A 27516-nucleotide genomic window follows, 5' to 3' on the forward strand; every position below is an offset into this window, starting at 1 on the left:
TGTTGCTCTGCAGCAGAACGCAGGGCTATGAGAACCACAGAACCTCGCTGCCCCCTGAATGTGCTGAGGACCGAGGGGCCTCCGACTGCACCCCCTCAGCCGCGCCCCGAGCGCGCCCGACTGTGGCCGACCGGGGGGCGAAAGGATCCACCGCCCCTTGGTGCTCTGGCCTGCGGGCAGCGCAGCCGCCCCCAGAAGAGCGTTATTATTTTCAATAACGCTTTTAGCAAGGCCCAGCAGTCCCAGGAGCACCTGACAGTCAAATAAACGTCGGCGCTCACGGCTGTCCCAGCACCCAGCTCTGGGGCGCTGGAAGCCCCCCGGCTTTCGCCCCGGCGGGGCTCTGCTGCCGGTTTGCCGGGCGCCGCTGCGTCGCGGACGGCCGCAAACGCTTCGCCCCCCGCCGCGGCGAGGCCTCCGCGGGCTCGGCGGCGACGCCCGCCCAGTCCCGCAGGCCGGCGCTGGAGGCTGGGCCGGGCGGTGCAGGGGGCCGGGCCGGTGTCTCCGCGTGCAGCCCCGCAGGCCGGCGGGCCAGCAGGGCGGGCCGGGCCGGGCCGGGTCGGGAGGCGGGGCCGGGCGGGGCTTGCGGCAGGGCGGGCGAGCCGGGAAAGGCGCGGCGCGGAGTCCCGTTAGAAGTAGCGCGGAGCCCTCAGAGAGCACCACCGGCGTCGGAGGAGCGACCTGCCGTGCCTAGTCCGCCGGGAAGATGCCGAAAACGGTGGGTGTGGGGGGCTCGGCTGCGTTGGCGGCCCTCGGCGGCGGCCGAGCGGGGCCGGCGCCCGGGGCTGGTGTGGCGGCGGCCGGGCCTGGCGGCGGGAGAGGACGGTGGCGGCCTCGGGCGGGCCCCTCCCGCCTGCGGCCCGCCCGGCGGCGAGGCGCGGGAGGCGCCGGCGGCTCGGCCCGGCGGCAGAGAGGAGAGGGGGAAGGAGGGCAGCGGTCGGGCGGGGAGCGGAGCCGCCAGCCCCTCCATCTTGTGCTTCCCCTCCCCGGCCGCTCCCCGCCCACCGCCCGAGGGGCCGGGCCGGGGCCCGCCAGGGCTGTGTAACGGCGTGGCGGGCAGCGCCCTGCGGGGCTGGGGCCGTGCGGCCGCCTCGGAGCGCGGGAGCTCCGCGGGGCCCGGAGGGCGGTGAGTGAGGGCCATGGCTGCCGCCTCTGTGCTGCGCCCGGGAGAAGATCGGGCTTTCACAACTCGTAATTAGTCAGCTTGAGTTGCTAGGGAGCCTTGTCCCAGCTTGACTCAAGGTATTTCTTGGCTGGAGAGATCTTGGTGCTTCAGAGAAGTCTGGTCAAGCCCGTACTTGACTCTCCCTTCTCGCAGCAGGAGATCGGTGACTAATGAGGAGCATGGGGTTTTTCCATTTAGTTTCTCCTCAAAGAATTGGTCCTAGCCTGTCATTGATAAAACAGGAAGGAGCAGGCTGGAAGGCTCTGGATGTTACCTCACTGGGAGTGATCTGGAACGCCTGAGAATATCTAATGTTTAAGCTGAGAGTCTGTGGTTTATGTAAAGGGGAGAAAAAGAAAAAAAACACGGGAAACAAAACCCCACCCCTATGCCAGTGGAAGTCGAAATGGAATCCGCCCCGATTATTTTTTTTTTAACAGCTAGTTTAATTTTATTACTTTGAAATAGATACTAAATGCCTGTCTGACTGACTTCTGCCTTTCCTGCTGTCTTAAACGCCAGCTCTCTGCGACAGTAGCTGGATTATTATTATTTTTTTAAACATCAACATCTAAATTATATCAGCCTTAAGCCAAGGAAAAGGTAAGATGCCATTTTCTGAAACTTTAGAAAGGCCTTTCTTCAAACATCAGCACTGATGTAAATCTTCACTCCCTAAAAATAAATACAAATACAGGCAACAAGTTCAGCAAGAATAACAGAAGTAGCTCAGGTTGTGGGACTTCCATGTAACGTGCAGTTGAGGCCTTTTAGCTAGAGAGTTTGGTGTTGTGAGGAGCAACTCCTTTTAGTGTGTATCAGCCCAGAAGTCCTGCATATCACGCTTGTGAGGCAGAACTTCCACTAACAGGCTGAGCCCAATTGCTGGGACTCTGCGCTCGCTACAAGGTGCTGGTGGCAGCCTTTCCATCTGCAGACACACCCTGGGCTGGGTTTGCCTTCTCAGCCTGCTGCTTTCTGGATCTGACAGAGCAGTTCTGCTTTCAGAACTTTTGAAAACATCTCTAATGCAAGTGGTTTGCTGTGGTGCTGTGTGTTGCACACCACAGGCACTGCGGAACACGCTTCAGTTGTGTGCACACATGCTGAGGTGCAGAGCTGCAGGCCTCCTGCTGTATCAGCCTTTGGTTTCCTGCCCCATCTGCCCTAGTTGTGGACCCAACTGAAATAATATTTTAAACATTATTTCTCAAGCTGTGGTTTGCAGGAACAGGATATGCTGGCATAACTGTGAAATCAGTTCTTCATGTGAAAGAAACATGACTGCTAGTGTGTTAGCTTAAGATTTGTTAATAGCTACTTAATTAACAAAACAGTAAACTGCAAGTGAGACTCCTCAGTCAAGGTCAAATGTAGGTGGAACTTGAGCAGTTAGATGTAGCTATATGTGGGCTTCATCACAAAAATAAATCCATTGTGAAGAAGACAGATGGAGGAAGTGTTCCAGGGAACAGTTCTGGCTGGGCAGGAAAAACATTTGTGTCTAAAGTGTTTGGTAGCTCTTACCATTCATCTTGCCAAGCTTACAGAACACACTGATGTGTGGCTTGTGCAGCAAAACCTGTTGAGTTCTGAGTCCCTACTCCTCACTAAGCTAGGCTAAACGTTAACACATCTAGATAGAGATTGCCATTTTGCTGCATGAGATTTGCTACAAGTGGCACTATGCTTTGGTGCGCTATTAATAGGAATCCAAGATTCACTCTGGTAACCTTTGAACCAGTGGCACATGATTTGCTATTGTGAAGCATACCGACTGTGTTTGGGGGGTTTGGTTGCTGGAAGCCTTGCAAGCTACCTAGGAAGTCCATCAGAGATCAGCCTACTGATCCCACCATGCTCTCAGCAGGAAAGCTTCACTGTTTTGTCTAGAGTGATCTTACAGGTATGCAGCCACTTCTGGTTTATAGGGTTTTTTTGTTCTGAAAAGTTTGCAAGATCTAAACAGTTAAAGCACACACCAAAGAGGGCATATAATTCTCCCCACGCTTTGTATTGCGGAGGGGTGGAAACAGTGGTGTGCTAAGATGCCTCTTGGAAGCCATCGTCAAGCTCTGAAAAGTCTCTCCTCCAGCTGTGAGAAGTCTGTTCATTGGGTGTGAGTAGGTTCTGATCTCATGCTTACTGACTAGAGTCCTGGTCTCACTGATTCATTTCAGCCTGTGCAGAGTTGGAAGTCATGCTCGGTTCCAGATCTTGATGGAAGTGAATGAGTTGTCATGTTGATGGCTAGTCCAAGCCCAACTTGAACTTCAGTATTACAAAAACCATCTTAATGGGAGGAGTGGGAGGGAAAGTGACCTTTTTTTGTACCGGTCATGCCCATTTCATGGGCTGATGCTTTACTGTGGTTTCAGCTGTTAGGAAAAAGCAGCACTTCTCTTATCAGGATTCATTAACTATTTTGCCTATGAATGAATGTACTTACTTTGTGGCTATATGAATGGATATGCTGCTGGACTTGAAACGTGAGCAGCTGTCATGTATGAGGTGTGCATTCAACTGTCCTATCACTAGGACTTGAGCATTCCTATGTAATGTAGTCTCTAGTTAGTCATTGTAGAGAAATGGGTTTAATGAGAGCTGATCTCGCGAACACAGAAACATTCAAACTAAGGTATAATGAAATTTGGACTCCTCTTATTGTATTAGCAGAACTAAGTGTTTCTGTTCAGAACATAAATCTCCAGGTTTCTAGGACAAAGTTACTGCAGAGAAAATCAGCTTGGACAAGCATGAAATCTTCAGCACAAAAGAACAGTAAGATTCATAGGTCTCAGTTCTATGATGCCAGTTAGGAATTTTTTGAACAAGTCTTCTGCTGTTGCCTTTTCCCTTAATACTTCTAAAACTTGGTGTAGCAATAGCCATCAGGGCCCTCAGGGACCCTGTCTGTAGTTTAAACTGATGGTCCTGATTCCCAGTTGGGCTCCAGAGGTCCTTGAAGCATATCTCACTCTGTTCTTTGGAACTGAGTAGGTTGGGTTAGGAGAAAGGTAAGTGAGAGACTGAGGTAGGTATCAGTCTTCTGATTGATTTCTGTATGTGTAGCTACTTGCTACCAAATGCTGCAATAAGATGGCACCTATGAGCAGAGTGCTACACTTGTTTGGGTGATTTTATTTAGTTATTTTTGTGTGTGTGTGTAATTTGCTAAGAAGTCTTGAAAGCTGAGGGGGAAGGGTGTACACTGACAGAAACCATGACTTGTGATGGATGGACACTTTTCTTTTGATGCTCAGGGTTTGGATCCTGCTGTGCCATGAGCATTCCGTATGCCTTCTGTCTTACCTGAGGACCAATCCTTTGGTGTTTTATCTCCCCCTCTGCCTTACTCAGTACAACTTGGGAAGCTTGGCAGTGCTGATCAAAGTTAAGACAGACTTTGGTGTGACACTGGTGCTAGCTTCTTAGGCAAGCTCAATTCATTGTACCTTTCTTCTAATGCTATCAGATACATGGAGTTGCTGTAAAAAGCTGTCTTTGAGAACTCGCAAAGACATTGCTTTATATAGAAATCTGTGTTGCCGCTGTTGGTGAATTTCAGATGACTTTGTACTTCAGAAGCAACATCAGCTAAAACATGCTGAGTGTACAGTGGAACCAGGTAAACTACTGGACCGGTATACAATGAACTATCTGAATTATATGTAGCTTTACACCTACCATGGGATTTTACAAAACAGAAAAGGCCTGTACACCCAGGCTTGTATTGTGTTCATCAGCTTGGTGCCTAGATCCTGCAAGAATAGTAAGGTCTTACCCCTTGTGCTGATAAAGCAGTTAAGCCTGATAGTTAGCAGAAGCTTCTGTTTGGTACGTACTTCTGGGCCCTCTCTGTTAAAGTTAGATGAGGAGTTTAAAGAACACCATTGATAAACTAGCATTAACTTTGTTTTTATATGTTGATAAAATCTTGCTTCCCCTTGTTATGGCAAGCCTTGTGCCTAACTGGTAGCATTGCGCAGAAAACATCAGTTACAGCGGCTTCAGACTGTAGTGAGCAGGAACTGTTCTGAGTCCCTGGTCTGAATTGTTCATCATGATCCAGTTCTTAAAACTTTAATGTGACAGTGTTAGGCATAAGAGTGCCTAACAGAGATTCTAGAGAATTAGCTGAGTCCTTTCTCTTGCTTTTGACCTCTTGATTTGTTGCTTGAGGCAGATGAGCAAGAAGCAGGTTGGTGGGGTGCACAGAATAAAAGGAGGCCAGGGAAAGCTTTAGGTCTGCTGCTTCTGCTGTAAGAATCCTGTAAGGAAAAGAGTGCCTAGTATCAGGGGTTGGTTGTCACTCACTTCTTGCAGATACCCTGTCCCCTTAGCACTTACAGGTGGTACCTTCTTTGGACCTGTGAGGGGTTGCCGTGCTTTCCTTGGGGTGATCTGCCTCGTCTGATTAATCGCCCCTGAAGGTTAATTACAGTTGCTGTTCTCGTGAGGATAGTTCATAAGATTTCTTAATATGGACTCCTTTTTTTGACAGGAAATGGCATCACTGCCTCTAGAGGAAACTTGTTTCAGTTTTTTTATGTATAATGTCTGGTCTGAAGCGCAATCCTCTTGCGCAGAGCTCGCTGCGCTCCCAAGGTAGCAACGTGAAAGCCAGCTGGAGAACCGAAACGGCACTATTCGAGCACCTTCTGCTTTTGCTTCTCGGGAAGCTGGGCGTGCAGGGGGAACAGGGCCCTGGCTGAGCGGCTGGGCTCTGCTTGGCCTTGCTGATCAACTGAGGCTTTCACAGAAAACCCCTCTGGAAGAGGTAGCTCTGGCCCTGCGCCAGTTTATAAGGGAAACTGACTAAAAGCTTCCTCTGGCGACGTCATCTCCTGGACTCTTTCCTGGCTTGCTGCAGCTCAGCCTTATTTGGCTGATTTTATTTTTTTTTTTTTCTTCTTCGCCACCGGCGCCCGCCCCCCCCCCCTCCGCCTTTTGTGCAGGGAGAGGGCCTCTCTGAATTTGCACAATAAAGCTGTTATCTGTGCTTAATCGCTGTTCCGAGGACTACAGTGGGCTCTGCCTGAGAAAGTGATTCAAGATCTCAACACTTAACTCCTCGGGTGTGTCGGTCGTCGTCGTCGTCCCCGTATTTCCCCGCCCCCCCCCCCCCCCCCGCCCTCCCTCCCTCCCGGTGACTTGTTTGTCTGTCGAATGATTATCCTAGAAATCAACATCGCCCTGCGAGAAGTCTGCTGTTGCAGACACACTATTGGAAAAGAGGAAATCTCTCCCTGCCCAGGAATAATCCAGGGCAATTAACTGATGTAAATTAGGAGCACTAGTAAGCCGCCAGTTAATTGCTTGCTTTTCCCTAGGGGTGTTTGGGAACAGCAGGGATTTGCATGGTGCAGCCAATCATACTGCATCAAAGGAGTTTGTTTTTCTCCCATCTGAAACTTCTAAAGCAGGCTGAAGTCTCTAGATTCGAGGAAGGCTACTCTTCTGCGCAAACCTCTCTGTAACGCTTCTGTGGTTGTTTGTAGGTGGAGCTTTCAAGTGTTTTGGAACCTGCAGGCATAAAACCCACCCTTCTAACTCCAGTAGCTAGTGTTGACTCTTGATGTAACGTTTAAAAGATTGTGCAGCAAATACTTGGCAGGGATGTAGGAAGAGACAGTCACTGACAGGCTTGGTGGTTATAAAACCACAGGATCAGCTGTAACTGGAGGTTTAAAACCTGAAATTGCAGAGGTTTGGGCCTTATATTGACAAGAGACAATTATGGCTACAGCCACTGTGAATTCAGAGGTGTAGGTGATCTAGTGCTGCTTCCTTCCTGTGCAGCTGTGAAAGGAACTCTTCACTTGTATGAATGTGTGATCCTGTGATGGAGCACTGGGGCAGTCATAAATGGCTGGCCCTTGTATAGCAGCTTGTTGAACTTAATATTAAATGGGGGGAAAACACTATTTTAAGAGATTTTTAATGGTATGATGCCTGCAAAATGCTTTTTCCTAGTTGTTACAACATCTCTGAAGCTGTAGTTGTTCTGAGGAACCTATTAAAAAATACGAAGTTTGGGTGAGGGAATGATGTTTGGTTCTTATCCCATTCCCAGGCGAAGAAAGAGGAGCATTTGGCCACGCTAGCTTTCTCTTGGCCATTGCTGGTTGATGAATAGCTACAGACAAAAGCACAGGGGTGCCCCTAATGGAGGAACGAATGAAAAAGCTCTGAATCTGATCTGCTCCCTAGAGAAACGTGCAATTAGGCAAGAATGAGATGACTGACTAGGAGGGGGAAGAGACAAACTCCTCTCTCTGCCAGCAGTGATTCTGTGTAGAGGAAAACGAAATCTCAGGAGAGATCAGAAAGGGTAACTGAAGTAGTGAATAAGAATGGCGTGGTATGTGTGGGTGCAGGCAGATCTATGCTCTCTTGCAAGTTTCTAGTTCTGTTGGTCAGCTTGTTTCTTAGAGGAAGGCTCCTCAGGAGGGCAGACTTCACTGTACTGGAGGGTGAATACTGTAAAGTCTTGTGGGTTTTTTTGTTTTGTTTTTCTTTAGGGGACAGCAGGTTAAGTCAATGTTAGAGAATCTTGTGTGCAGCATATTGAAGAACTGCTATTCTGCAGTTGTATGCCTTTAGACGCTTTAAAAAGAAAATACCTGGAAAACAAAACTGATAATTTCCTGTAGCTATGAGCCATTCTTGTCCATCTGTATATCACTGATTTGTCCTCTTCTCTGTAATAAGCCCTTCTGACTTAAAACCTTTTTTCCCCTCTGGATTGGGAGACCTGGTTATGGTGGGAAAGTGACTAAGTACAGGAAAAAAATTGCCATTGCAGTCTGATCAATCGCTTAGTCACAGCATTTAATGTATTTGGTTTTATGCAACACAGGCTAGTAAGGCATGAAGTTCTAGGCTAAATCTTTACTTGCCATAGCTTTTAAACTGTACTGAACTTTATTAATTCTGTGCTTGGTTACAGAGCAAAAAATTAGCTGCCAGACAAGTTATTAGAGTGCCAAGGCTTTTTCAACATCCCCTGAGGTGTGGCTTTTTGTTCATAATGTCTCTAAGAATACTAAGGTATAACTTTTTTCACCCTTTGAATATGCTATTCTGGAATAGTGAATTAAAAAGTCTGTTTCCTTAATAAACAACATTTTTATTCAGGCTGGCTGCTGGATGAACAGGAGTGTTCTGGTTGCATGTTTTTGTCTCTACTAAAATCCAGAACTTTATATCATCCTAAAATGATTGTAATCCCCAGGACTTGCAGAATGGCAGCAAATGGTTCTGAAAGCACTCTGTAAGGAAGTAAGGCAGTTCCACTGCTGACAAATTCTAGCAATATCAAGTTGCCCAATAAAAAAGTGATGATACAAAACCCACACAGTACTTGGTGGTCCAATACATCCTCTTACGTGAAAACAATCCTGTTAGTATGACATCTCACTGGCATCCTTGGAATTCTAGTTAGAAATGATAAAGGAGGGATTTGTACATGTACAATAAAAGAAAGGCTTTACTTACTGATAAATTAAGCAGATGCTTTGTGAATGTTTGACCTGTTAATATGTAAGTTAGCAAGAGGCATTTGGCATAGAAGTCTTTGTACAGACCTATTTAGAAGTGCTTTCTTCCTCCATGTGTGGAAGAGGTGGTTCTTGCAGTTGTTGACCAATGGTGTATCTATGAGGAAAACTGAGTAAGAACTGGTGCTCCAGATACATTTTTTTTTTTTTTTCTTTCTCCTTTTTTCTAACACTAAAAAAAAAAAAAAAAAAAGTAATGCTGATAATTGGTCAAGAAAGGGTCAGGAGATAAATTTTTTTTCATTTTTGTAATAGTAAATATGCTTAACATTTTTCAGTTGTATGGAGATGGTAGACATTGAATTTAAACTAAAAGAAAACTTCCACTCTTGTCCTTCCCTTCCCCTTATTTTAAACAAGAATTTTCATCTGCTAACATGTTGGATATTGAAGGCATGGATATAGTTTCAGATATGCTCATTTACTTTCATGGTGAGTTTCTTCTTGCTTTCATATTTTATCTTGAATGTATAGCTTCAAGATTGTTAGAGTAACTTTCTAAAGGTGGAAACTGGAAAGTTAAAGGTTCCCAGTGAACTTGGTTTCTGTAGCTTCCTTCAAAGGAGATGAAGTTTTTCTGTGTTAGGTTGGGTAAGAGCTTTTAACTTGTGAGGGATTTTGTCCTGTAATGAAACTATTTTTCTGTTCAGTGTGCCTGCAATATACAAAATGTTTTTTTACCTTTTTGTTGGGCTCTAAAAGAAATAGATAGGACTGTCCATCACAAAAATAAAAAGAATGTTTCAATTGGAAGGGACCTAAAATGACCATCCTGTCCAGCTGCCTGACCCCCTCAGGCTGACCAAAAGTCAAAGTGTAGTATTAAGGGCATTGTCCAAATGCCTCCTAAACACTGCCAGGCTTGCGGCATGGACCAGCTCTCTGGGAAGCCTGTTCCAATGTCTGACCACCCTCTCTCTAAGGAAATGCTTCCTCATGTCCAGACTAAGCCTCCCCCTGTGCAGCTTTGAACCATTCCCAGGTGTCCAAACCCTGGATCCCAGGGAGAAGAGCTCAGCACCTCCCACTCCATGTGTCCTCCTCGGGAAGCTGCGGAGAGCAACAAGGTCATCCCTCAGCCACCTCCTCTCCAAACAAGCCAAACCCAGCGTGCTCAGCTGTTTCCCATAGGACATACCTTCCAGCCCTTGGCCAGCTCGGCCACTCTCCTCCAGATGTGCTCCAGCACCTCCACATACTTAAATGGTGGGGCCCAGCATCGTGCGCAGTGCTGAAGATGAGGCTGCCCAATGCTGAGTGCTTAGGGACAGTCCCCTTTCTTGACTGGCTTGCTCTGCAGTGTCTGATGCCCCACAGGGTGCAGTTTGCACTCCTAGTGCTAGGGCTTGCTGCTGGCCCCTTATGAGCTGCTGCTGATCAGCACCCCCATGTCCCTTTTTGTAGGGCTGATCTCCGGCTGCTCCTCTCCCATTTTAGACTTGTGCCCCATGCTACTCCATCCCAGGTGCAGAATCTGGCATTTGTTCTTGTTAAATCTCATGCCATTGATGACTGTCCAATGCTCTAATCTACCTAGGTCCCTCTGCAAGGCCTTCTGGCCCTTGAAAGACCCAGTAGCATCTTCTGGTTTGATATCATCAGCAAACTTGCTAATGGTGGATTCAACTCCAGCATCCAGATCATTGATAAGAATATTGAACAGCACTGGCTCTAGGATTGAGCTCTGAGGAGCACCACTGGTGACCAGCTGCCAGCCAGGTGTAGCCCCATTCACTGAAGCCCTTTAAGCCCTGCTGTCCAGCCATTTCTTCACCCAGTGCACTGTAAACCTCTGCTCATAGCACAGTTGGACAGCTGGTCCAGAAGGATGCTGTGAGGGACAGTGTCAAAAGCCTTGCCAAAATCCAAAAAACCCTGCATCCACTACCTTCCCTTTGTCCTTTAGGTGGTTGATGTTATCGTAGAAGGATATAAAATTAGTTAGGACTTTCCCTTTGTGAACTCATGTTGACTGTGCCTGATGATTGCCTTGTCCTTTAAATGCCTTTCAATAGCGCCCAACTAATTAGTTAGTATCTGAACACTAAAACAGATCTTCTAGTAACTATATGCCAGGAAAGTAAAATTACCTGGAAAGCTAGATGGGGTGAAAGAAACTTGCTTGTATTGTAGCTTATGATGCAGCTGAGATAATAGAATACTCTGTGTCTAAGTAATAACAGCGTGCAACATCGTGACACAGGTTGGCTTGGTGTGTGGTTTGTGTGTGTGTTTTTTGTTGGGGACAACGGATATACCAACCCCCAAGTTGTCCTTTCAGGATGACACTAGGTTATGTTACTCATGATATTCATGTATTCCACTAAGTTTTGTTCGACAGCATTCATTAATGGAGACACTGTGCAGCGTGTCTAAGAAAGCTGTTGCCTTTCCAGTTTACTGTTTGTATCTACTATATGTTACATACCAAATGTTAAGATAACACCATGCTCAGAGATGAGGTCAAAAGCTTGAACATCAATAACTATTTTGCCAACATCTGGTTATTGCATTTGCCCCTACATATATCTTTATATGTAGGAAACTTAAAAACACTTTTTCAAAAGTGGACTAGCTCATTTGTTTTATTGGGGTAGATAATACATCTCTGCTAGAGTTCTTATTGAATCCAGTGTCTGGCTGTATTCAGCACTCTGTGGCTACAGTTAATCCTCAGTGAAGAATCAGAACTCAAGTTGAGAAACCATTTTATTTCTGAAAATGTGCTGTGTGAGCAACTGGATTTTTTGTTGCAATATCTGTATTTTTCACCAAGGAGCACTTAATGTGTGAATTTGTTTGTGAATATTGCCTAGAATATAATCATTTTACTGCTCTTCGCTTCCTGTATTTCACCAATGCAATCTCCTAGAGAACCAGAAGCTGCTCTATGAATGAACTGTGACAAGACTGCTCATTTTGTGAGCAGCCTCAAAAACTGTAAGGTTATTAGTAGCTTGAATAATGGGGTCAGAAAAGGCTAGTATTACTTAGAATACTGGAGAGCTCTGAATCTGTGGTTGGGAAGGTATTAGGCTTTGAGAACGTTCTTACTCAGCACCATAAAACACTTTATCACTAAACCAGGAAAACACTTGGAATAAGCTATGTGTCTCAGTCCTCCAGCCTGCAGCTCTGTTTTGCTGCCTTTGTTACAGAAGCTGGACTGTAACTTAATGTTTCCTGGAATACTAAGATGACAAGCTTTCCTTGCTGCTAGAAGGTTAGTCCTTTGCTCCAAAAGCAAGGATCCTCTGTTACCTGAACCTGGCGTTAAAAAAAATTAAAAAAAAATCAAAAAGTGTTTACTACCAACTTGATGTAATTTATTTTTTTTTGTAAAGCACTAAATTGCACCTCATACTGATGGTATTCTGACCCAGCTGTGACAAACTGGGAAGCGGTAAGGTCTAGCAGTATGCTCCCAAAGACTCTTGCTTTCCTTTTAATGACTTGCTACTGTAACTGCTTCAGGTTACGTGAAATTTGTAGACATTGGTGTCTTCAGTGCTGATGGGCACAATGTATACCTAGAGTGTTGTGTTGACAGCCATAAATGTGGAAGCTAGTTAAAGCTCAAAAACCTTAGTTGTCTGTCTTTGTTTTTTTTTTGTTTTTTCCTTTATCTTGCTCTCTGGTTTGTTACTAACATCTCAAGTTGAAGGTTGACTGCAGTCTGCAATGTAACATATTATGCTCGGTTTGAATATCCCTCTGTACACCCAACAGATTAGGGTAGAGATCTTTTTTTGCATGAGGATATGTCAGCATTTTCAGCTGTAAGAGCATATCACTCTAGTGTCTGTCTTGAATCTATCAAAAGATAGAGCAAGTAGAAGGACTAACTTCAAAGTCACTGCAAGATCAGAGCAATCAACTGGAGATGTCCTGAACAATACTTGCTTCAGCATCATGCACAGGAAATGTGATGCTATCTTAGTTTTGTTCTGACAAATGCTAAATCAACTAGAAATCTGACAAACTGTTGCCCTGCTCCTTTGCTGTTTCAGTTCTGACAAATTTAATACATCAGCTTTGTAGCTTGCTCTGTACTTGATTCACCTCTGTGCACCAATTACCTCTCTTCTGCCACTAATCACCAAGTGTAGCTTAGTCAGAGGAGGTGACCAGCCGCATCTCTTTCATGCTGCAAAAAAAGCTGGTTGGTGGGTGTCTTGTTCTTTTTATGCAGAACCCCTCAAATTAGTATAATGTATTTCAAATTTAAGATTTGCTGCATGATGGCTTGCTTCTCAGTAAGCTGGTTCCCTCAGTTTGGAGGAGGGGTGCATGTTATGTGACTCCCTTTGTGTCTTGGGACTGTGCTGCATTACTTTGTCCTTTCAGGTTTTTCCTCATCTCTTTGCAAATGGTATGGTCTCAGAAATGTTTGTCATAGAGGACTTCCAAGTGAAATGCTTTTACAGTCTTCTAATGACAGGTTTGATTTGGCAGTGTTTGGAAGGATTTGAAAATCATTTGGATCTGAGGGGATTCAGACAGTCTGGTAAACAAAGTGATTTCATTGGTCTGCCATTCCCTTAGAGAAAGGTGGGTTATTAGATTCATTAATGTGGACTTACCCATTTTCACGACAAGCCTGAGCAAGAGTAGTTAGCTGCTCTTACTGCTCCTAGTCTTCTGGGGATGTGCTGCAGGGGGTGAGGTATCTGTGTGCAGGAACATACAAGGAGCCCCAAGTTTTGATCAAAGTTGAATTAATGCATGCAAATCCTATGCTGCTGTTCCTTAGCATACGGAAAAAACCTGAAAACATACCCAAAAGCAACCCTATGCAGCAGATATATGAGTAAGAGCTAAGCTCTCAAGCTGACTTATGAATGCTCTTTGCAAAAGATTGCTTTGCAGACTCCCTGCCTCCGATTACTGTAGTAAGTTTTATTGTTTGTTTTGTAAGTTATATTTGCATGTATGTTGCCTTACACAGGAGATATACTCATCATCTGGCTATCTCTTTTCCTACTGTATGGTTGTGTTTCTTGGTTTTGACCTCCAGCTTCAGAAGAGCACTAATAGAACTGCTTATCTGTATGTTTGGCTGCATAAAGGTAGTCTGTAACATCTGTTTGTGGAGGAGATTTAAAGGATCTAAATATTGAAACTGAAATCATGTAAGGAAACTGCTCCTGCCTGTTTGATAGAAGTCAGTTTCTGTCATGAGCGTTATAAATGTTTATGTTAATGCAAGGTAGCTCCACAACAGTCTCTGCAGTCTTGCAGAATTACTGAAAAAGTGAAGCTGAGAGAGAAGAACCCAGGAAGTAATCTGGTCCAACCCCATGCTCAGAGCGAGGTCATTTCAAAGTTAGAACGTTTTCTAAGTTAGATTGGATTGTTCAGGGTCTTGTTTTTGTTACAGTGGAACAAAAGTTCTTGACAAAGACAACTTGGAAAGTACTGGAACTTGTGAAGTGTTGCATAGGTGCCTGGAAGTTCTTAACCTTGTCTTCTAGGGTGCAGAGGCATGGAGAAAATAAAAGAGTTAGTTAAGTATGGTGATTAAAAACTATCAAAAGCGAACCCTGTTTTAAGGAACACCTAACAGAAACCCATTCACCTGTGAGTGCAGCTATCTGCTGTGTTTGCTGGTACAGTTGATCTATGCAGGGTGTCTCTAGTTATGTACAGGCAATATTATAAAAACACCTTCCTACATGAAGCTAGCATAGACCAGAAGATGTTAAGCCGCAAGGGTCCTGCAGCAGTATGTTAGTGATGCGTTTGATGGCTGCTGCTTAGCAATGCTTATAGCACTGATTCAGAACATGCAGCCCTGTAGCAAAGTGGGAATAGGCTGTCTCTGTAGCAGTCACTGGAACTCGTAAGGCTTTATTCTGTTCTTTAAATTCTTACCGTCTCTAAAACACTAGAGACAGCTACAGCGTTTCATTTGGCTCCAACAGATATCAAATAATGTTCAGGTAGCTGTAACTTCTTGTTTTAACAGACTCTGTAAGAGCACTCTGAAAGATTACAGAAGAAATACTCTGGAGTGGAAGGGTAATTAAATGGGTTTTTATTAAAAAAAAAAAAAACAACAGTCTGTTTTTTACTTTTTCCCCTCAGTTTAACCAGGCTTTCTTTGAAAGGCTACATGATACACAGTGTTACTTTTGCATCTGAAATGGTCTAAGTGATACCTTCTGTTGTAGCAGTTTTTTGACTGCTTGGTCTCATGGTGTCTGCCTGATCTATAGAATGCCCACTATCATCTTCTCTTAATTCCCTGCGTTGTAAGGGTAGTATGTGATGGACTTGTATTTAAAAGGAAGATATGATAATAGATCTTATTTGACCATTGGGATTTCTGGACATTTAACAATGTCTTCATGCATGTATCTCTGTCTGGAGTGAAGTTTATATGAAGTTTATGTCAACTGAAGTTTATCAGGTATTCTTTTCCAATAGCCTACTTTCAAACAATGTATTTCAAGAGGTGTATGAGTGTGAACTTGAGAGTGTGCATTTAATTGCAGCCTTTAATGAACTAGGTAAACTCGGTTGCATGTTTGAGGGCTTTGATGGTTTGCTGTCACTGTAAAGTTTTGCTCCCATCTGTGTGTTTCTGCCTTGCACTGCCTTTGACAGTCCAACTCTATGGTACATCCGTTCTGTTCTGCTAGCTTGGTCAGATGTATCCCTCACCAAGCCACATGTGCACATGCCATTAACACAGTTTTCTGCCAAAGGGTTGTGCGTTGGAGTTGCTGCAGAGGATAAAGCAGGAGTGCCTGGGAGCGAAGAGCAAGAAATGGTTCAATAGCCTGGCCCATCTTGTCCCATTGTACCCAAAAAGCCATCTTACCCTTCCCTGTTCCTGTCATCTGCACCAGCAGCAGTACTCTGGTGTATATGTAGTGAATGGGACCAATGAGATGGTTCTGCTGGGAAAAAATAACAGATGAGTTATTTTCAGCCTGATTCATTCTTTGGTCCTGCTTGCAGCATAGTCATGGAGTGCTAATGGGAACCGAAGAAGGCCATTTGGGACAGTGCAGGCCACGTGGGATGGTGTGCCTTGGTGGTTGGACCGCACTCTGTGTGGGCTGATAATGCTCTCGGCAGCTCCCCACGTCTCCGCATCCCTTTGGGAGCCCCTTGAGACACCTTGAGGGTTCTGTGTGTTCTGGTGTGGTAGCTACTCTCTATATTAGGAAAGCTCAAGTGCTTGAACTAGATGGAGCTTAAAATAACAAAAGGTACTTAAGCAATGACAGGCTGGTCTTTTATGAACTCTGTACAGTTCTGTTGGAACTGTACAATTTAAAACCTAAAATAGGTTGGTGGTGAGGGAAGCAAGTGTGGGTGGGGAGACTGAGTATTAACTGAGCTGTTTCAGGGAAATCCTGTGTCTTAGGGAAGCATGACCTAAACGGATAGGAGAAAAGGCAGCCAGCCTAAATGAGACCCTGTACCAAAAGGAAGTTGCAGGATTTGTCTAGCACACTGGAAATGATAAAACTGCAAAGCAAGGATGATGAAACAGCTTTACCTCACACTTCACTATGCCTGCAGTTAAATCTGGAGGGATGTCTCATAGTCTGGGCAGTCAGATCCCACAGTAAGGCTGTGTTCTAGCTCCTAGAAGTCTGGCTATTGTTCAGTTATTCAGTGAGGGCTGTGCGCTGGCCAAGAACTCGATGTGCCACACCCAGGCAGTGCCTGGGATGTCTGAAACAGGCAGCCCTGTGTTCAGCCGCCCCTCTCATTACCAGTGAGCTGAAATGCTAGGTGTCTCTCAGTTGAGGAACAGAGAAACAAGTCAAACCGATAAGCACGCTTCTGACTTGCTCATTCAAACATGAGAATCCTTGGGAAGGAACAGCTCAGTCACAGCAGTTATCTTCATGTTGTCTGTGGAAAGTCTCTTGAATGATAAACATAGTGTCTGAGCATAGCTGCTTTTTTTAAAATTTGCCCTCAATTCTCAGTCACCTCTAAACCAATTCTTAACTGCAGGTGAATTTAGAGACCTTTACATGGGGAATGAGATTTAGTCTGTTGGCTCACGAACCTCAAGTACTTACTGTACACATGATGCCTCTGTGCAGTTCGCACTTGTCTTGTTAGCATCCTGTCTGGATCTTGTTTTGAGCCCCTTCCAGCAAAATAGCTGCTTGTAACTTTGGCAGACATCCACTGGATGCTAGGTTTGGAAAGGTTATTGGCTGTCTGGAAATGGGTCTTGGCTACCAGGCTTGTCTGCTTAACCCCTTGAACTGGGTCTTTGCAGCTGTTAAATGGTACCGGGGAATCCCCTGCCTTTGGAGTGAAGCTCGGGAGGGAAAAACTAGACTAAATCAAGTTTAGGGGTGGGGGGAAAAGCTGCTGTCCAAGAGTCTTTTCTGAAAATCTGAAATGCTTCCAGTGGTGGTGGGGAGTGCTGGAACAGTTTTGCTGGTTAAATAGCTGCAGTAGCAGGCAGGGTCATTAACACTAGTGTGTGGTGTGCAGCTGAAGGGGTGGGGGGCACAGCATACTTGTTTCTAAGCTGTGGACAGGATTGCCTAGGAGGAGCACACAATAGCTGTGAGGAATGCCACCCTTACCACTGCTGGCATTTCAGAAATGCCCACTGCCTTTAAGTTGAAGAGCTTTAGCTGGGGATGTGGTTAAGCTCAGACATGTGAAGTACAACTGCCAACCCTACTATTAGTGTGCAGAGGACGTAATAGGCATATACTGTTTCTCCAGAGAATAGCACTTTTCTAACAGGCATAAAACAAAGGAGTATTTACAAAAAAACACACAAAGCTATCTGGAGTGTGGAAGCTGAATGATGGCAACTGCATTGCTAGAATTTTATTTGAGCTTTACCTCCTGATCCAGATGATGGGGAAAAGGCGTCAGGGTTTTCCCCCATGATTCTTCTTCAGTCTCCTGTTTTTTGCCTACAAAGGATGTTCTCTCTGGTACAAAAATAGTTATTCTAAGGGCCTCTTCAAACTAGTTCTAAAGAAATAGCAAACAGCAACGTTAATGGCTTGGAACAGCTAAAGGAAAGCAAAGGGAGGTGCGTGAGGAATCTATTTATGAGAAAGGAAATGGCAAAAATAGAGGAATTAATCCATTGCACGAGGTTGTAAGTTGTGTAATAAGAGGCATACAAGTGTCTGGATGTGACTGTAAATGTGGGGGACTCACCCATAGCTTCTTTTACTGGCTTAGTACACTCATCTTGCAACTCCTTTTGTCAAACTTTGCCCTGTGGACAGCGTGGCAAGCTGCTAGCAGCTATGGTGTTGAAACACCACTGGTAGGATATGACAACTTGCTATCTGCTTGCTTGAAAAGGAAGGAATTCTATTCAAGTAGCTTTAACTTGGAAACATGTCATTAATGATTTTAGAAGCCATGCTGTGCAGGGGTAGGGGAATTCCCTGTCTGTCTTTTTTTGTTGTTACTGTTTTGAGTGAAAACTTTATAGTAATACTCTTATAAAGTAGAACTTTTATTCCTGTAAAAGTTGCCTGCCCAAATCAAATCACTACTGAAACTGGGTAAATGATTCCTCCAGAGTTCTAAAATGCTGAGTTCTCCAGCCTATTAAGAAACATTGGCATAGCCCTGGCTTTGTGTGTCTCTGTGTTCTTGTATTACTAGCATGTGCTCTCTAGAACTAATTGAAGATGACAGCTCTGGACCTTTGAAACATTGATTATGAGAAAACTGAAAAGTTGGGGCAGGGTGGGTGAATGAAGGGCTCTAAAGTAAGGCAGTTGCAAATGTCAGTCCCTTTGCATAAGGAATAGGCTTTTTTTTTTTTTTTTTTTTTTTGAAGCCCTTTTGTGAGCTCTGAATGTGGTTTGAAGGAGACCTCATTCTTTACAGAGAGTGTCCTTAGAGGTAATAAATCTGATTCTCCACCGCCTGAGGGGAAAAAAAGAAGCCCTAGTTCATGTAAGGATGCCTGAAGTAGACTCCCTGTCTAGATATGAGTAATTGATCTCTGGCCTGATGGACATGTCCTGCAAGGAAGATCCCCTTAGACCCCTCTGAATACTAGGTGTTGATCAGCTGCAAAGGGGGGCTTCAATGGAAGGTAGTTGTGGCTTCTCACACCTAGTCTTGAGAACCAGAAAACCAGCACAACGATGCTGTGTTGCCCTGCTCTGCAGGCATTACCTTTTCAATGGCAGCAAGTGTCTTCAAGGAAACTGATTATTTTTTTTCTTGTAGGAACTTTCCTGTTTACCACTGACTATATGGAAGAAATCTATTTTTTTATCACTGGGAGATGAGCAGTCAAAATTTATCTCAAAATAGTTTCTTTTGTTAACAGCCAAACAAATACATATCTGGGGCTCTGATACTACCGTATGACAGGGTTTATGTTAGGATAAATCACTTGGTTTCCTTTTTTGAAGCTGACTGCTTTAGCATTAGGTTTTGTACCAGTTTTTTAGAGTAACCTCAGTCAGTCTCTTCTCCTTACCCTTTCCAAGAGTAGGGATTGGTTCTTTCAGCCACTGGATGCAATGCCTGGTAGAAACCCTGTCAGAAAACTTGTATAGAAAATGCTGTTGGGAATGGACACAGAATCAACTTACTTTGAACTCTTTTGTTAGATAAAGCAGAAATTCTCTGCTTTTCCAAGCTCTGCATGGGACTGAGGTACTTCTAGCACTTGGTGACTACCGTGGAAGTTTTTAGAGCGGCTGACCTGCAGCGTAGCTTTTTAATGGCCAGTGTGCTGTAACCAGCTTCCCCCTTGCCCTGTGTGAATACATCAATGCTATAAAGGTGAATTTTGCTGGAAGTTACAGGCAGAGTGCTTTCTGCATTGGCAGCACCCCCTCGGTGCCTCTGTCGAAGCGAGACACGTGTCAGATGTGCATGTATGTCACAGGGCATGTCTGGCTTCCTGCAGCCCAGGCTCTCCTTCCTCCACCCTTTCTCAGCTCACTTTCTGCAAGCAGCCTCTTCAAAGCTGTGAACTTTCTCAGTCTTGCCTGCTGTTGCTGTGGCTTGCTTCCTCTGGCAGCTTTTTCTTCTTGCTGTCCTCAACGGCTTGGTTTGCAAAGCTTTGTGAAAGCTGTGGCTTGCTCTCAGTCCCCAGCAAGGCAAGGCGGACTATGCAGGGAGCAAGTGGTGGAGGTTGCTGGGGGACAGCTGTAATGTGACTTTATTAAGGTGTGGCTCCACAGCAGTTTCTGCATCTTAACTGGCTTGCTCCTGTGTTGCTTCACAGGGAAGGAAGAAGACCATGTGAGTGCAAATCTAGTTAGACTTAGCCTGACTGGTGCTTTGCTGGCCGGGCTGGGCGCTCGTGCATTAACAGCCTGGGAGCTGGGCACAGCTCAGCACCTCTGCGGTGTCGGAGGGCACCAGAGCCGGCAGAACTGTCTGTCTGCCTGGGATGTCGGCTAGTGGTGCCGTCTCCCAGCTTTTCTTTAGTTTATCATTTGGCCAGCTTGCTTGTATATGATGATCATGCTGCAATTCATGTGATTTGCTCTTTTAACCATTTTGAATTCAAATACTGACCCAAGTATGAGTTTTTTTTGAGGATGCTCAGGCCTATCGGTCATTTGATTTTTAAATGAAGGCAGTTTGTTGGTGTTTTGTGTTTTTTTTAAATGAACCTATTAATATAGGTGGTATGCTTGGGATAGAGTAGTATATTGCATGTGTGGCCACAGGGCTCTACACGTTAATCCAGTGGCTGTGGACTCTGCTTGAAGACTAGGATCACATTGGTGATCTATCTCTAGATCAGTCAGCAGCAATGTGCACTTCCCAGTGGAATCTGGAGGATGCTGCCAGTTCTTCATGTTTTGGTCTAGAGCCCAGTGATGTGTGTTTCATAGCATGCTGGGTGTACGATCTCCTCCATCCTTCTGCAGGGGTGGTGGGGGTAAGGGAACAGGCCAGAAAAAAAATTGTTACTGGGGCTTCTTTCTGTGCTTCCAGACTACCGTTCTTGATGTCTCTGCCAAGCTGAACTCAAAAAGTGGTTGAGCCCATTAATTGAGATTGCACTATCCAGTCTCTTGTTTCTATTGTCATTGGCAGCCCACAGAGAAGCCCGCCCTTCCTCTGTAGGTGGCTTTTAATTTAGTTTTATTATAGATAAACTGGAATTTCCCTCAGTAGATGACACTGAGCTGTGGAATTCAGCATAACAATGGATGAAATTTGACGGAAGCTTCATGTAAACCTGTCATTTCTGGCAGAGTCTGACTGCTACAGTTGGCATTTTTTTTGCTTTAATGACAGCCATGTGTCTTGTTCATGTAAAGTCGTCTGAAGCTGATAATATTGAGCTGGTTTTAAATGGTGGTTGGGTGCATATTGTAACAACACAAGAAATGCAGTAAGCTGCAACATCCTTAGGCATCTTGGTACCTTCAGATATTTGTTCCATGATCTATAGCTGACCATCCTGTGTAATGTCTCAAACAAACCCCAGCTGTCTGTACCTGCTGTATGTTATGACTAGCGTATGGCTGAAAGGTACAGTCAAGTCCGTATCTATCTGATTTTGTCGGAAATGACATTAAAAGTAGCCCCAACTGAATAACTGACAACTACTTCTGCAAAATGAGCTTAGATGCTGTGCTGCCAAATGTTCAGAAAGAACAGGGGATGGGTGGGGAAAGTGTATTTTTGGGTGGTTTTTTTTTTCCCCCCCTCTTTTTACAACAATCATGGGGGTGTCTTCTTTATCTGGTAAAATGTTTTCAGCTAATGACCTTTGCTTGTGTCCATTTTTAATCTTATTATAAGATGACTAAAAGATGTATCATCAGCTCTTTGTCTTCAGGCTTTGCACTAAAATCATTAGGGATTCTTTAAAAGGTGAATTCCTGCTACAGGCTGTAGTTAGGTACCAAAACAAAGCCAAGACACCGTCAGTGACTGTAAGGGTGATGTTACAATGTGTACGGCTATAGCACAAGTTGTACTTGGGGCTCACTGGTACAGAGTGGATCAAAGGAGGGCAGGCATCTTCATCCACTATATTATGGTGACTTTATCCAAATCATCATCATGGGGTGGAATGGGATGCCTCCTTAGCTGTATTGCCCCTCCTGTGGCTCCCCTGAAATGAGTTGTGTCCCCAGCTGAGCAGCGAGGAGGGTGGTGGAGAGGGCTGGCATGCTCCTGGGAGCCCTTGGGAGGGTTAAGGCTGTCTCCAGGGCTGCAGTGCAGCAGTGCTGGGGCTGGTACCTGGGCTGTGCCTGCTGCTGTTCCATTCCCTGATGAGCTTAGGGGTATGAAAAGGCCCTCTAAGACTGTGCTGGAAGGGGGCTTGGTTTAATTAAGTGTAATCCCTTTAGAAATTGCAAGCACTTTCACATGACCCGATTCCATCCTCACCCTGACACAGAGGACCCAGGGCTGTTACAGCAGAGCGCTTGGCACTCGGGAAGAAGCCAGATGTCTGTGAGTATTGCTGGTGCTGCAGGTGAGGGGCATTACCTCTGACACTCTTCTGAGGCCAAGCAGAGCACGATGCCCTGTCTCGCTCTGTGGGTTGGCATGTGATTCCTGTCCTTGTAGCAGGCCTGTGTTGGCTGCTGGCGTGGTGGGAAGCGCAGCCCTGGGGATCATTTGTCCCACAGAAAACACTTCCATGTTTTAAGGGACAGGAGAGCAATTCTCACTGTAACAACTATACTGTTGCTAGTTTTGCTGAAAGCCAAAACTGGGAAGGCTTTTAGATTATTAGTGCCTTATGTGATGTTGAGTTCAGAGTTGTGCAGCTCCAGCTGGATTTGATGTGCTTCTCTGGTCAGAGCTGTTGAAACTGATGCATGCTGTTGGTCTAGTATCTTTACCTGCAGTAACTGCTGCTGGGTGAGCTGGTGCCCTATAGCATAGAGGGGTCTATAAATGATGGCCTGGAACTTCTTTTTGACTGGATTACTTACGTTCCGTAACAGTCAAGTATAACTCTTCCCTATGCCATTTTCTCCCAGAAAATAGTCTACTTTATGGCTTGAAGCTGGGAAACATGAGTATCTGAAGCTTGAAGCCCTCAGACCATCAGGGTATAAACAGCTTCCTTTCATTCAGGAAATCCAGGGAGGAAAGAAGCTTTAGCTCAGGGTCAGGGTTTTGCAGAGGTTGATGCTCTGTTATGCTGACTCTACCTATTATTCTGACATGAATTTCCTAGTACCCTGTTCCTGTCTCAGCTTACGACAAACAGAACTGTCTGTTCTACCTCTTGCACCACTCGGTGCGCTGGGGCATTAGTACAAATAATACATCCATTCCTTGGTGTGGCGGTATCAGTCTTTGCTGTTTGTTGTGCCATATGCAGCTACAGATTTTCGTCTTGGGAAGTAGTTAAAGCAGGTTGTTAGTAGGACTCGCTCGGAGACCTGGAAGGTAACTGATAGCCACTGCTGCTAGTAAAACTTGCTGGGAATCTCAGTTGGGCAGAAAGTGAGACTTGAAGGTATATGGGCAATGTTAAAACACCTGAAAAGATGGTGCAAATAGGTGCCTGGTACCACTGTCTATTAAGTGTGTTTCCTGTAGCCTGCTAAACACCATGGGAGGAGGGGGGTGGTGTCCTGTAGCTTGTGAAAGCTCTTAGCTGTCAAAAGGAGCTTTCTTTGGCCGCAGCAGCTCTGCAGCTGGAACAGTGTCTCTTCCATGCAAGGAGTTCTGCCTGTGACAGGAGTCCTGCCCTGGCCACTGTGCTGTCCTTGGCAGCAGGAAGCTCTTTAGTATGCTTTGGTAGTGGCAATCTTTAGCTGTGCTTAGACTGGTAGAACAATGGTAATTCCTCAAATAGAGAAGAGGAAGAGTTGCTAGGTTTCTAGCTCTTTCCTGTAGCTGTTATGAAATGAATCAGTTAAATGTGGGCTTTTTTTCTTGAGTGTTTTTTAGCTTGGTGAGTGTAAATTTGCCTGTTGAAATATGATACTCGAGTTTTCTCGTAATGTGCAGGATGGCCACCTCAGGAAGCTTTTCATATAATGTTGCTAGCTCTTTGTATGTAAAATACTATATTAAATGATGATGGAAAACCAAAAGAAGGCTATTTTGAGGCCACATACTAGGATAAAACCTCTGGTTTAACATCTGAGCAGGATGCAGAGAGTTGCAGACACTTGGGTGCAGCAGTGAGTGCATTGTAAATGCTGTGATGAAAAAACTCAATGAGTTGCTTTAAATAGAATTTGAGTGTAATTTACTGTGTTAAGATAGGGGTTTTGGGGTAAATTTGTTGATGATGAAATCCAGTAAGTCTTCTAACAACATCTCCTGAGTGTTGAAATTTTAAGACAAAAGTTTACTAACATTTTGGAAAAGGGGTGTATACCTGCTGTGAATGCTGCCATTGTGAACCTTGTGATCTGATCATTAGTGGGCAACGTCTCCTCGCTGTATTTACTCCTACTCCTTACATTTCAGCAGTGTGCACCTTGCCTGCCTGGGCTGAGAGAGCTAGATTTGCATATGCCTAGCAGATGAAGTTGCTTATCTTATTGAGGAACATTTTATTCTGTTTGCAACCCAAATGGTAAGCATGCTGATGGTTATGCCAGCCCTCAAACCTGGAAAAATCTCATTAGATGGTTTAGAAATATGCCATACTAAAGCTTAATGCAAGTGAATCTTGAGTATTTTCTTAGAATAAGTGTTAATGCTAAACACTTGTGCTTTGGCAGGGTAATTCTCAAGGGACAAGGCAAACAAGAGTCTGAATCATGCTGAAACTGGATCGTGTTGGCTTTCTTTCAGTTGTGTAACCCTTGTGTAAAGTGGTTTTAGTAAAAGTGAGACTTCAAATGAGCAGGATGAAAGTGAACATGCAGTGCCTGGTACTTGCTTGTCGGACATGATGGTGGTCTGTAGGTCTCTTTGTAGCTTGGCTGAACTGCAGGCAGAGCACACGAAGATGGGTGGGACTGTTGCTGTTAGTGAGGTGGCCCCTGGGTATCTTTCAGAATGAAGTTCCCTTGGTGCTTGCTTTTTTAGCCTTTTTATGTGCTAGAACAGATTTGTATTTCTGTGCCAGTACGCAGGCTCTTGAAATGAAACAAAGCACTTGTTAAAGCTGCATCTGCTCTGCAGTATTTGTTGTTAGGTCTCTTATCTGCTAACTGGGAATGGAGAGCCATGCTTCCCACCACCTGAAATGGTAGAAACCTCACTTTGTTTTTCCAGTTCACAACAACTGGCTCAGGAAAAAAGCCTCACCACCTGGCTTGGTAGCATATAGGAAAAAAATCCATTGTACATTGCTTGCACACCAGTGAGGCTTAACAAAGCTCAGTTTTACAGCAAACTAACTTATCCACCAAGTATTAAATTACTGCAAAACTAGCAGTTAAAATGTCATCGGTGCAGCCTGGGACGTGCTCGGCCCCCCGCCCATTAACAGCAGTGTGCTGTTGACTGTATTACTGCTCCGATGGGATGGGGGAAGCTGGCATTGCCGGGGTGTGGCTGGCCAAAGCATAGGCCTGTTTCCTGCAGTGTCTCAGCTCTTGCTGTCTTTTAAAATAGAACAGACTGTAGTTGCAAGTGTAGACACCATTTGAGGCTGCTGCTCATCTTGAGCGCAGGGAGCTTCTGCAAAGGGGAAAAGGTGTGTGTCTTCCTGTTGAATGTGCTGATGGAAGGATGATAACTGGCCGCATAGCTTGAGTGCATTTGAGTGACAGTGAAAGAATTTTGCTGGTTCCAGCGTGGGAACTTATTTTAGTGTGTTAACAAAGATGTGAGTCTTACAGATAAGTATTCTGCATGAATTATGAGGATAATTACTGAAGCAGCTTTGTTTCAAATTTTAAGGTCGATTTTGCTCTGAATAGCTTAAAAGCTATTTGGTCACAGGTTCAAAGAGCTGCCACAACTGTTTCAGTTCTGTTTTCTGGTGCTTCCTCTGTGCTCAGATAGTTCAGCATTCAATTGCTCATGCTGATGATACCTGATAAGAGTAGCTACAGTGTTTTATCCTTAAACAGTAGAAGCAAACCCACTATTTTTCTTTCGTGATAGCTGGTACATTAGTGTTTTAGGTGAACAGGAAATACTTTAAAACAAGGAAAAAGCAACCTGTTGCTTAATGCTCGTTTAATGTAACCCCTCTTATACTTAAATGTGGCTTACAGACATCTTTGCTCTCACTGGTAGGTGTGCTGAGCAAGTCAGGCTTAGAAGCCAGCGCTCTTTCTGGTAGAAGAGACTGCTTCCAAGTATTAAGTAGCAAGGCTGTTTTGGGGAGTGTTCAGTCCTTGTAGCAAGCAACTGGATTCCTGGTTCACCAAAGCACTGTGAAATTAGCCAATTGTCAACAACCTAGGATCTGAGGAAAATAATTTTGGGAAGGCATAGCAAGATAACTTTAGAGTACTTCATGTCATTGAAAGTAGCTAATTTTAAACAAAGGGTGATTGCTTATGAGTTTAGGTCATCTGCTCTTTCCTTGCTGCTTCCTTGGGATGTTTTTTTCCTCATTATGAATTCATGATGTCAGAGGGTTTCAAAACCAACTTATTCCTGGTCTGCTTGTTCATGATAACCTTTGCTTCAATGATGTCTAAATAGCATTGCTTATGCATGCAGCAGTTAGAACTGCAGCTCTTCTTGATTTCAGCTTTGCTGTGCTAAACCTACCTTTAAGCTGTTACAGATATGCTTGAATTTTTAGCTGAACTTGAAACAAGGAAACCTTTAGGTTCATCACAAGGGGATATAAAGTACAAAACAGTGGTGTGCCTAGGCTCAAGTAGGCTTGCTGGGAAACTTGAAAATGTATTTGTAGGTAGTGGTCTCTTTTGGCACTTGACTTGGCAAGAAGCATTCTGCTATTTAAGACCTATGGGGGAAAAAAAATCCTGGCTGTAGCTCTACAGCAGTCTGCTGCTGCTTTCTTAGTAAACAAGGTGTGAAATCTGTCCATGTAGTCAGTAGGCATACAGGGATCAGAAGTGGCTGTGATCGTATCAGTATTGGGTGGTTCCTTGAGTATTTCTCTGCTTACTCTATCTAGCTTTTTTGGTTGGCTTATAGTCTAAATGCGAGTTTCGAGTTATTCTTGCTAAAACTGTTCTCAGCGTAATTTCCTCCACCTCTGGAAGGCTGGTATGGTGTTCTGAGAGGCTTGATGCGGGGTAAATGGCTGTTGACAGGAAGGAGAACTGTGAAGGCAAGGTCAGTATGCTAGGTCTGTACAACTTCAAGCTTTGAATCTTTGCTGTGATGGAAAAGCATTATAACAGTTTGATCTAAAATATCTGCAGCTTGTGCTCATAAATCGTGAGATATACCTACCTTTTTCAGTTGATAGGTATGCAAATAAAAATGAATTCTCAGACAGCTTGGTGTACTTGCAGGCCTTGCTTTGCCTGGTCAGAAGTTACATCATCTGTGTTCATGCAGGAGTATTCCTGTCTACCCCGAAGAATCTATATGATGTTTTCCCGTGGATGATCAGGAGTTGTGCATGGAATAGGCTGTTTTACACTAATCTTTGAGGTGAAGTGCCTCTGCTGTTTAACTAGCTTCATGAGAGCTATTGCTGAAAGATGTACAGGTGTCCTGCTTCTGTGGGATGAAATTGGGAACTCCCTTGCTGCAATCCCTTGCTGCTTTCATTTCACATGTGAAAACGTGATGCTGAGGCTTTCCTGTCAAGACAGAGTGCATTATATAATGCTCCTTTGAAAGACCATTCATGATCTTACTTCTCATGTCTAAGGCTAACACTCATGAAATCTTGACTGTGGTATTAAATTACACCTGAACCTATTTCTGCAATGTTTAAAGATCTTTTACCTTCCTGAAAGAATAGGAAAG

The 27516-nt window shown here is 44.6% G+C and overlaps 1 protein-coding gene across 1 annotated transcript in view; it reads left to right on the plus strand.

Moving 5' to 3' along the window:
• The first annotated feature begins 577 nt into the window (after positions 1-577).
• The window catches only part of MSN (moesin), a 47569-nt gene continuing 20630 nt past the window's right edge, over positions 578-27516 (plus strand). Inside the window, exon 1 of the mRNA XM_080366256.1 lies at positions 578-718. Within this exon, the coding sequence (XP_080222382.1) occupies positions 707-718 (12 nt within the window). The 5' untranslated portion in view covers positions 578-706. The remainder of the gene's footprint in view (positions 719-27516) is intronic.

Source organism: Falco punctatus (genome assembly GCF_963210335.1).
Source record: "Falco punctatus genome assembly, chromosome: 15".
Taxonomy (NCBI): Eukaryota; Metazoa; Chordata; class Aves; order Falconiformes; family Falconidae; genus Falco; species Falco punctatus.